The following is an 11,346-nucleotide window of genomic DNA, read 5'->3' as shown; positions in this document are numbered from 1 at the left end:
TTTGATTAACTATTCAGTGATACAATTAATTTTCCAAGATTTTATAATTTGCTATTAATTTACTCATATAAAATGTACCGAGAACTTAACATATTTTTTTAACCATGCGATGGTCTAGTGGTAGGTGAATTTTAGAATCCATGTTCTAATGCATTCCATTACATTTCATCGTATGACCATTTGGATACGGCCGCCCTGTTGGTTAGGATCCATTTAAATAATCGGAGAAAGAATTCATCCATATGTTGCACCTATTCTTATAGATTAATCTGGGTTTTTCCATATATCTGAAATATCCTCAGGATAATAAAAACAATTACTATAAAAATCTTTCATTAGTTTTTTTTTTGCTTTTAATGTTATTGATATTTAAAATTTTCTATATTTTTAATTATTTTAAAAATATTTAATTAAAGCATAATTATTTGAAAACAAAGTAGAAACAATGGAACCAAAGCTCTCCTGGCCAAATCCTGAAGACCCCTTCTTAGATTAAAACGCGTGGGCTCATCAACTTTGATCAAGACCTTCCTCTTTCCTAGTAAAGATCACAAACCTCCAAAAGTATTCATAATAGTTTTTTTTTTTTCGAGAAAAAAAGTATTCATAATAGTTACATAATAGAATGTTAGTATGTTACATTATAGGCCTCTACATCTTTCTTTTGACTTGGTCTGCTCCCTCAAAACACTGCCTCATCACACAATTTTTTTTTTGTCTCTTAGCACATTGCGTCGAAGAGTTGTATATAAGTGAGCATTGTATCAACTAAGTGATATCACAACCAACAACCTTTTCACTTACACAGCTTATAAGATAACCAAAACCTGGTAAGTGTTTTTAGGGACAGTGGGAGATATGTCAAAAGAGATTCAGCTGCCAGGTTTCAGATTCCATCCAACTGAGGAAGAGCTTCTTGATTTCTACCTCAAGAACATGTTTTACGGGAAACGATCAAAAGTAGAAGTTATTGGTTTTCTCGACATCTATCGTCATGATCCATGGGACTTACCTCGTATGTACTAGTGTAGTATCTTTCTTCATTTCTATTATATCTCCTTTTCTCTATAGTTGTGTTAATGACTTTGAACTTTGATCACAGGTTTATCGACAATAGGGGAGAGGGAATGGTATTTCTTTGTGCCAAGGGAAAGGAAGCAAGGGGACGGAGGGAGACCAAGCAGGATAACTGAGAAAGGATATTGGAAAGCAACTGGGTCTGATCGTAAGATCATAAGCTTGTCTGAGCCAAGACGCATGGTTGGGCTCAAGAAGACCCTTGTGTTCTACACAGGAAGAGCACCAGGAGGAACCAAGACTGATTGGGTCATGAACGAGTTCAGGATGCCTGACCATTGCACCTTACCAAAGGTACCTTTTAACACAGAAGCTCGGTTCTGAATCAGTTATGTTTCTCATCTTGTCTTGTCTTTCGATTGCAGAAAGTTGTGCTTTGTAAGATATATAGAAAAGCCACTTCACTTAAAGTAATGGAGCAAAGAGCAGATATGGAAGCTAAAATGAAACAAACACGCCCAAGCTCTCCTCTCTCGTCTTGCGAGACCAATTCTTTTGCTGGAAAAGAGGAAGACTTGATGATGACCTCGTTCCCTTTTCCTCAAGCAGAAGCCATGAAAGAACCAAACCATATCTTAACCCTTCAAGAGCATAACGAAAACGCTAAGATCAAACGAAAACAGAGAGAAGCAGAGAGAAACGAACCGTCTTCATCACTGAAGCTGCCGTCTGGAGACTTACCACTACCAGAGCTGCTGTTACCTAAACAAGGATTCGAATTAGGACAAGACCAGTTCTTCAGTATAAGCCCATGGCTGCAGAATCTTACACCTATAATTAACCTATTATATTTTTAATGTATGTCAAGAAGAAATCTCGTACTACTTCACCAGGGAGAAACAGAGCTAAGAACTTAAGATTATATATCTATATCTATTTATTTATCTATGATAAAGTTGGCTTTTTTTTTCTTTTTAGGATACTTGTCACGATATCATTTGTTGAAATTGTAAAAATGAAATGGATTTGGGCTTCTATACAAAATCCTATCCCATTTATAAAATATTTTACGTCCTCTACCTGTTTAGGAATTTCGTTAAGGTCCTATAGCAAAGTCTCATTGACGACGACACAAATAACGGTGTGGAAGAATTCAAGTTGAGTAAGAACCGTCGGCACTACTTCCTCCGCATTCAGCATGAGTTAATCTTTTAATAATGGATTGCAATCAATTTACCCCACTATATTCTCTTAGATATAATTTCTCCACTTTCCCTATTAATTGTTGATGTTGTAATTCAACATATATATATATATGGTTCTCATGCTCAAGAGAAAACTACAGATCCTCATAATCATGCGTAATTCTTAATATATGTTGTTCATCTTACGAAGACGTTATTAACTTTCCATATTTCCTTTTGGAAAATTTTCCAGGCGACCTTGATTCAAGATTCTATTGCTCTACACTTGCTGAACACTTTCAAGAATGCCTTGAGAATTAAAGGTGAACTAGATTTTGACCCGCGCTTTCAAAGCGCGGGATTGTGTATTTTTCAAATATATTTTGAACATATTATATTTATATCATTTTTAATTAAATATTTTATGTTATATGTGTAGTAGATGGTTTATTTAATGAGAATAATAAGTATTAATATATAAATGTAATAATATATAATCTGATTGTAATTATAATATATATATATATAGAACTATACACATCAATATATTTTTACTATTTATCATTGAGAAGTTTTGAAAGTATTGTTAAAATTTTAATTTGTATTATTTTATATATATGTGTGTCTGTGTACATAAAACTAATAAACTAATATACGACTATAATTTTAAAAATTTGTAATAATTAATAACTATATATGTAATTTTTAAAATTACAGATATAAAATATGTTTTTGTATAGTTTTGTAGTTCTAGTTTTTTTTTTCTTGAGTGACCATTATGTATATTTTTGGGTTGTAGTAGCTGGTTTGTGTTAGTTTTGTTAATTTATTTTTAAAGTGTAATAGGAAATCATATTCTCAGATTTGTTTAATGGGATATTGAAATTAATTTTGAATCTTATTTGTTCTAATGAATATTAAGACCTGTTTACATATATATCTGGGCTTACAACAATGACCCAAATGTTTTTTAATATTTTTCTTCTGTTTAATAAAAAAGACAAAAAACTATATGGTCCCTATTATTACAAAATGTCGGATAATGCAAAAAATAAAATGTAAACTCTGCCGACACTTTTGTTTTCACAGACAAAAAAAAATCAGATTAGGAAAGCGTCGACTGGATCTTTAACATAGATCCTGCAATTGTTGAAGAGAAAAAAAAAAGAAAATGTAACAAAAATAGCAATCCTTCTTCTTCCTCTTCTTCGCTCCTCCTCTCAGACGGAGGACCAGGTGACGCGTGGACTCCTTTTGGATGTTGTAGTCGGCGAGATTGCTTCCATCCTCGAGCCGTTTCCCGGCGAAAAGGAGGCGCTGCTGCTCCGATGGGATTCCTTCTTTGTCTTCTATCTCGATTTGACGTTCTCGTAGGTGTCAGAGGAACCGACCTGGAGGGTTATCGTCTTCTCCGTTAGGGTTTTCACGAAGATCTGGATCCTTTTCTGCGACGGGGAACAAACAGTAGAAATAGAAGAAAGAGAAAAAAATCGAGATAGAATGTCTTGTTCATCTCTGTATTAAAAGGTAACTACCCAATTTTTTTCCTTCGATCTGAGATATGCATGTTAAGTTTTGAAAACCCGATTCAAGAAATCGAATGTTTTGTTGATTTTTTTTATTCAGATATCTTTGAGAAAGTGAAAAGAAGACTTGAAAGACAACGAAACGGTAAATGGAGACAGAAGCAGCGAGAAGTTAGATAAATCTATGGAACAGAGGATGGAAGGAGCAGAGAAGAAACAGAGACAGATGATGTCTTTGATGGAGGATTTGACCACACCCTATATCTGCAGATAATAATTTTTTTTTATATTTGCCAAACTCTAACATCAATGATGATCTTTAAAAAAAACTTTATTTTTTTTCCATTTCAGAGCTGAAGGCAAAATTTTGAAAAGAAAGATGAGTCAGAGTCTTCAAAGCAGTTAGAAACTTCTGTGAAATCCTTAACACGAAGATATCATGTTGAGCAGTAGAAAGCGTTCGTGTGCGAAATAAAAGGTCCACTATGTGGTACGTTTTCACCAATCCCTTGAATAACTATATTTCACTTCGATGGATGGATCTTTAAACAGTTTTGTCTCAAACAGGATGATAAAGCATTAAAGGATTCCTGAAGGATTTTTGAAACTGTTGTTGTTGTTGGGCTTCGTCCTAATTATGATATTCAAGCACTTGAAAGTCAGTCCGCCCTTTTTCAGACTTGGAAATCCGAAAGCTCTACCGGGAGATTGCTTAGTGCACTTCAAGTCTCTCTCAAACCTCAGGTGAGATACAATTTTTTTGCTTTTTAACATTTTTCTTTTTATTTTTTTACTTTTTCTCATCTGCAAGATGATAACCAAAAAGTGGTGATATATTTTTTTCTTTCACTTTTGCTAATTTTACAGAACAAAGCTGACAGTTAAATAATGATGAAAGACATGAGGCAAAATCAAACAAAAACCTTCTAGTACACAGATAAGTCTCGTACTATAGATTTATTTGGTTGAGTTAAAATGAGAAATGGTATATGCTTTACATTTTAGTGAGCTGACTTAGCTAAGAATACAATTGTGGTACAGGTGGTGCATTTAGGATTGCTTACATTGTGAGCACCAAGATAAACATGTTGAAGGATTGAAGGAGCAGATAAGAAGCATAGACAGATGATGTCTTTCTCTTAAAGCGTTAGTAGTTTATCATTATTTGCAGTTGATTTCCTCTCTCTCACTGTGAATGTTTCTGTTCATTTATCCTTGAGAACTTGATGTGTCTATGAATTGATGATGGGGAACAATGGTTACAGGTCCATGTTGTTGACAGAACCCCATTCATGAGCGAGTTGAATGAAATAATTCTCAGTCAGGTATTTTAGTTAACTTCAGTTCCAAGGATAAGCTTTATTCACGAATACGTACACTAATTTTATAAACATTGATGCTAACTTTGCAGGAACATCTTAAGCCTTGTGACCTATCACAAAGAGTCCAAAGGCGATGTGAATCAATCAAAGACTACAGACTTCATTCCTTTATGAACTATCTATCTACAATACACAGATAAGTTTCCGACTATAGCTTTAATTTTCGGGATTATACATGAGAATAGGTATATGTTTTATACTTAGTGAGTTGACTGTATAGATACAATTCATGTACATGTCTTCATTAAAAGGTATAGAGACAAAAGTTTTATACATTTGAAGGTTTAGTACCAATTAGAAACTTATCATCAAGTGTTCCGGATAGAACTGTCTGGAAATCGATCAAGTTAAGATACAAATCATCATTCACGAAACTGGACCGAGTAACGACAGTAGATTGATTAAATACAATCTTGCAGGGGTTATTGGTTGTGCGGAAAGCTCCTCTTGCAGGCCTAACATGCAAGTTGCGGATGTTGCACCACACTCCAACCAGAAGATCACTGCCTTTACTCTCAATGTAAGTCTTTTTGCAAGTTGCATGAATTTTATTGAAAAAAATGAATAGATGGTTACATTTTCATCAGCCAGAACGAATTCCATTGTTTCACCCCCTGGTTGAATGTTTTGTCTCCAAGAATGTAGAACTTTGACATGAACCATCTTGGTGGTGTGCTTAGGTTTCAACTCGATGATGGGGATTTTTGATTCATTAGGTGATGAGAATGGTTTGGTTGCGATTTTAGGAGCCATTTATTTGTTTGACAGTATGAGTTTGTGCCTTGTAAGACGTCGTTATTTATAATAGGAGTCGGGTTCCGCGTGATGTTTAGGTTTTAAGAAAACTTGGAGAATAATCTATAGTTAATAGTATTTATTAATTCATTAATAGTAGTAATTGTAGTTACCTATATTATAGGCGTGAGTAGTTTAAAGAAAACAAAATATGGAAATACGGAAACTGTTTTTCAATGTAAATATATCTTGGCGAGATCTTATCATGGTTTTGCTTATATATTTGGTTTTAAATTGATTTGAAAGGTGATTATAGGCAAATCGTAACTTGCACCTTTAAAATCAATGCTTGGAAATCGATATTATCATCTAGACTTGCTAAAATGTAGGAGTAGCTTAAATATGTTTTCCTTATATATTTGGTTTTACATTGATTTGAAACGTGATTATAGGCATTAAATAACTTGCACCCCTCTGTTTGATATCTTTGAGTCAAACGCAATATATATTATTATTGATACTTGCTAAAATGTATGAGCAGTTTAAATATCTAGCAAATCGATCCCAATAGCTCCCAAAATATAGGAGTACATTTAATTTTATTTTGAATGAATAAACGATATTTATTGAAAATATTGGTATCTTGGTTTATGAAAATAGGAGTACATTTAATTTATATTTCGTTTTCATGATAATGTAGGAAATAGAAAATATCATCATATTCATCTTTCTTAGTGTTTTCATTTCAGGTATATGATTTGAAAAAGTTTTGCAAGACAAAGATTTGAAGGAGAAGAGGTTCAAAGTGAATGAAATGGTATATTTGGTGATGGGCTGGGATTATAATTAGTATGGGCTGAGATATTTAATTGAATAAGCAGATGATATATTTGGTGATGGATTTGTGTGTAGATTACATTTGATTTTTTTTTATAGGCTGATGGGCTTTGTAAATTTCGATTTTTTTTTCCATAGGATAGGCTGATGGGCTTTGTAATTGAACGAAAATGTTTTAAAAAAAAGAAGAAGAAGACAGTGGCATTTGGTCGTAAATAACTCAAAAAGGCAGTGGCAAAAAGCTATTAGGTATTTTACTTTAATAGTATAGATTAGGGCATCTCCAACCTAACTCCATTTTTAACTCCAAAATGAAGTAAAAGTGATTATGGAGTAACATATGCTCCAACACAACTCCATATCTCACTCCATTTTGAAATTTACTCCATAAATGGAGTAATATATTTTTTGTTTGTTCATAACTCCATTATGGAGTGAAAAATGGAGTAGAGTTGGAACAATTTTACTCCATATTCACTTTTACTCCATTTTAGAGGAAAAAATAGAGTTTTACATTGGATATGCTTTTAGCTAGCTATTTTCTAGCTGATTTCGCTCGCCGTGGATCTTTTTCTCAATCAAGATATGCTGATTATGAATTTGTTTTAGCAGAACTGCAACAGAAGAATGAAACTATTCGTGAAGTCCCTAGAATTGGAACTCAATTTCAAGACATGTTGCGCCAATATTTTCCGGGCAACTTTCTGATTAATGGGTTTTCTAAATGAGAAATGCTTGTTCTATGTTTGTTGCATGACATGCACAAAATGGATATGGCGATATTGTGGGGTAGTATGAACAATGTTAGAGACCTTGAGACAATTATAGAAAGGAGTGAACCCAAACTAAACTATGCGCGCGCGCCAAGCCGAGCTTCTATGGACTCATATTCTTGATTGCATTAAACCGTCACACTACAGGCAACAAAAGAATTAAGGAAAGAGTGTCTCGCCTCTCGGCAAACTATCTTTTTGTTAATCGTATTTTGGTATCAATAGTTGTTGGTAATTTATGTTTGTATATCAACATAAACATAGAAGATTACTAATTCTCTTGTCATTGTATTTCGAAAGTTTGACTTTGAATGAAAGTAAATTGTGTTAAAAAAAAAAATACAATGAGTACAATATCGTACGCATAACTTTTTCTTGTGATGTCTTATTTTTCACAATCATCATTAAAAAGAAACACAATTGTCATTAAAAAAAAAACACGAGTGGCATTGCCTTGAATAGCAGACAAGCCAGACTGGAATATATCTCATTGCAATGAAACTAATCTCAATGCATTAGGTAAATTGAGATGTCTGGAGGGAGACACTGAGCTTATATGGTGGAGATCTCTACCATTATTGACATATTGTAAGGAGAAAAAGATGCCTTGTGCCATCTTGAAAGGGACATATTGACATATTGTATTAATGCTGTTAATATTATAATCACCAAGAGATCCCTTTTGCAACTCTTTCCTAGATGTGTATATATGTATTGACTGAAGAGGCAATGAGAAGGCAGAACAAACAGCTTTCACTCTCAACATCTTCTCTTTGACCAATACCAAAGAACTTAGATTCCTGAAAAATGGCAGCCTCTTTCCACGTTCGCTCTAACAGTTTCCCTTCTAGAACTCACCCACAAGCTACTCATCTCGATGAGCAGTTGGCCAGATTGAGATCCATCTGAGAAAGCCTCAACATCTTCCACCTACTCAATCTGCAAAAGAATTGACAACCTTCTAGAGCTACATGAGTCTCTTGGCAAGGTTATTTGCCTAACCATCATACAACAGGCTCTAGCTAAAGGACAGAACAAGAAAGCCGTCGAGCAGCTTCTTGATGGATCACTAAGGATCTTGGATTTGTGCAACATTTCTAAGGTAGCTTTATCGCAGATGAAAGAGGGTCTCATGGAGATCCAATCGATTCTACGAAGAAAGCGAGGAGATTTATCAGGAGAGGTGAAGAAATACTTGGCCTCAAGAAAGTTCCTCAAAAAGACATTCCAGAAAGTTCAAAAGCCTTTGAAGGTTGCACAAGACGGAGAGTCTTTGGCTGTCTTTGGAGAAGCAGAAGTTGTTACAATTGCTCTGTTTGATTCTCTCTTCAGCTACATGTCTGGATCAAAGACTTGTGGCAAATGGTCACTTGTCTCAAAGCTAGTGAGCCAGAAAAGAGTATCATGTGAAGCACAAGCAAACGAATTCACAAGGGTTGATTCTGAATTTCAATCTGAAAAAACCATGAAGATAGAAGATGTTCAGATTCTAGTATCATGCATTCAAGATCTTGAAGATGGAGTTGAATCACTTTCAAAGTCATTGATCAAATATAGAGTCTTAATTCTTAACACGTTAGGCCAATAAAGCCTATAAATTTTGTATATATAGCAGAGAAGATAATAGAAACATATTCAAAGTCTCAGTTCTAAAGTGCTTATTTATTTAATCTCTTGACTTATTTAACCATCAAAGAACAAGTTCATTCCAGAAACAAGAAATCAGAAAGTTCGGTAGGAACCCTTTGAACTCGAAAATTACACAAACGTACGTGTAACCTAATGGTAAACCATTAGTTTAAAAACTTAATCCATCTAGGAGCTGTTTTTTGGTTATTTATTAAATAAAATCACTGAAGAATGAGATAACTGAATTTCACACGTCCCTGACACCTCTGTTAATGTCTGTATGGTAGCATACATTTGAAGTGATTCAAGAAAATTTTAAAAGAAACATTTAAAGTCTTCATGTGCTTTCGCATGTTAAAAGAACGATGAATATGGATCTTGCCGTCTATTATCAATATTAAACTTTGTTCTCTTTGGATCCACACGTTTTCTACAACTAATTACTCGTTTCATGTCTATGTAGTGGGACACCAAAAACTAAAGAACTTTTAGATTCTCGGTGTGCATGCACATGTCAAAATCGATGGATAAGGATCTTGTCTCTATTCTAATACTGAAATGGTTGTGTATTTTCAAATTTTGGTAATTGTAGTAATAACTATGTGAAAGTATTTTGTTTCCCATATCACAATAGCTCTAATATTGAAACTGTCGTTTTGTTTTCAATTTTTGGTAATTGTAACTACGAGAAAGTTTGTGACAAAAAAAGTAACTACGAGAGTATTTTGTTTTCCAAATCACAGTAGCCTCAATAAATCTTTTTTCCACAAGGTCGGCTATATACTAAAACAATGTATATAATTACTAAATTACCAAGAGTATGTGTGCTCATAAAATCGCAAATGTAATTTTTGAAATGGAAGATTCGGAATTGGTGATGGCCGTGAACAAACCAAGAGTTTGCCCTGCCTTTCGTGCATATGGAGTTGAGATAAGAGAAGTGATGAGCCAGATTGCTGAGTGGGAGGTGCGTCAGGCTCGTAGAGGTGCAAACAAAGCTGCTTTTATGATAGCTCGTAGTGTAATAAAGGAGAGAAGAACGCAGTCTTATGTAGCGCAAGGTGATCCGGTTTGGATAAGAAAGTTTACTTGCGGAAGAAGCGATGCGATCATGAGGATGGTTATTTACAGAGGTCTTTTTGAGTGGAGAAAGTGATTTGTGCTGGGAGCTGCGATTTTAGGTCGTGGCTCTGTCTCACTAGTAGTTGTGTTTTGTTGTTCTTTCATGCCGTTGGAGGCGTCATGTTTTTATAGAATCACAAGCAAACTAATGTAAAAGCTCAAGCACACAAATAATAAGAATTCCTTCTCTTATTCAATCACTCAATAATAATGTATCAAACACAAAAGCTATTCTCGTCACACATTGACTCCTCATCAACATCATCATATATATAGCCTTTTAATTTATCCTAATCCTAAAACACATACAACTTATTCTTCTCATCATATTAGGATTAGGTCTTTTAACTTCCACACTAAGTTTCCTTGATGTTTAAGCTTAACTCAACATTCTTCCCCTTAAGCTTAAACCTCTCATCACTCACAACTTGCACTCCGATCAGCTCTCTCATCTCTTTGAACTTTGTTCTTCCAAGAGACTTCGTAAGAATGTCTGCCTTTTGCTCAGACCCCGGTATGTGCTCAACCTCAACCAACTCGTTCTCAACGCACTCTCGTATGAAATGAAATCTCCTATGTATATGCTTACTTCGACCATGGAAAACAGGGTTCTTAGTCAAGGCAATAGCAGATTTATTATCAACTCGATGACCACTCGATCAATCTCTTTGCCCGCAACTTCACCAAGCAATTCTTGCAACCAGATTGCTTGCTTTGCAGCCTCCGTCGCAGCCATAAATTCAGCCTCACAACTAGACAGAGCAACTATCTCTTGTTTGGTTGAACACCAAGTAATAGGACTCTCGCCAAGGTAGAAGATATGGCCTGTAGTGCTCTTTCCGTCATCAGCATCGACATTATGTGAGCTGTCACTGAATCCTTCCAGCTTCAGTCCTCTTCCTCGTTTGAACCATAGACCTAGTTCACACGTTCCTCGTAGATATCTCAAGATTTGCTTTAACGCGGCTCCATGAGATTCTCTCGGGTCTTGCATATAACGACTCAACACACCTACACTGAACGACAAGTCCGGTCGTGTATGCAACAAGTATCTGAGACAGCCTATACTTCGTCTGTACTGACCTTCATCTATCTTTCCTTCGTTGTTTGCCTTAGAGAAAGCAGCATTCATCTCCATAGG

General features: G+C 34.9%; 1 protein-coding gene, 1 long non-coding RNA gene and 1 pseudogene across 2 annotated transcripts; all 3 read left to right on the top strand.

Moving 5' to 3' along the window:
* Positions 1–770: 770 nt before the first annotated feature.
* Positions 771–2,096, top strand: LOC108809498 (NAC domain-containing protein 6). The gene is made up of 3 exons (XM_018581636.2): positions 771–1,015; positions 1,103–1,371; positions 1,443–2,096. The coding sequence occupies exons 1-3, from the start codon at positions 859–861 to the stop codon at positions 1,872–1,874; spliced, it is 858 nt and encodes a 285-aa protein (XP_018437138.1). The 5' UTR covers positions 771–858; the 3' UTR covers positions 1,875–2,096.
* Positions 2,097–3,252: 1,156 nt separating this feature from the next.
* LOC108836922 (uncharacterized) lies at positions 3,253–6,879 on the top strand. The gene is made up of 7 exons (XR_008934889.1): positions 3,253–3,728; positions 3,828–4,217; positions 4,295–4,471; positions 4,595–4,873; positions 4,993–5,052; positions 5,139–5,629; positions 6,594–6,879. It is a non-coding gene; the product is annotated as an uncharacterized LOC108836922 (long non-coding RNA).
* Positions 6,880–8,220: 1,341 nt separating this feature from the next.
* LOC108808231 (uncharacterized) lies at positions 8,221–9,089 on the top strand (annotated as a pseudogene).
* The last annotated feature ends 2,257 nt before the right edge of the window (positions 9,090–11,346 follow it).

Source organism: Raphanus sativus, chromosome 6, assembly GCF_000801105.2.
Source record: "Raphanus sativus cultivar WK10039 chromosome 6, ASM80110v3, whole genome shotgun sequence".
Taxonomy (NCBI): domain Eukaryota; kingdom Viridiplantae; phylum Streptophyta; class Magnoliopsida; order Brassicales; family Brassicaceae; genus Raphanus; species Raphanus sativus.
The sequence above is the reverse complement of the archived record's forward strand: the minus strand, read 5'-3'. Positions and strand labels throughout refer to the sequence as shown.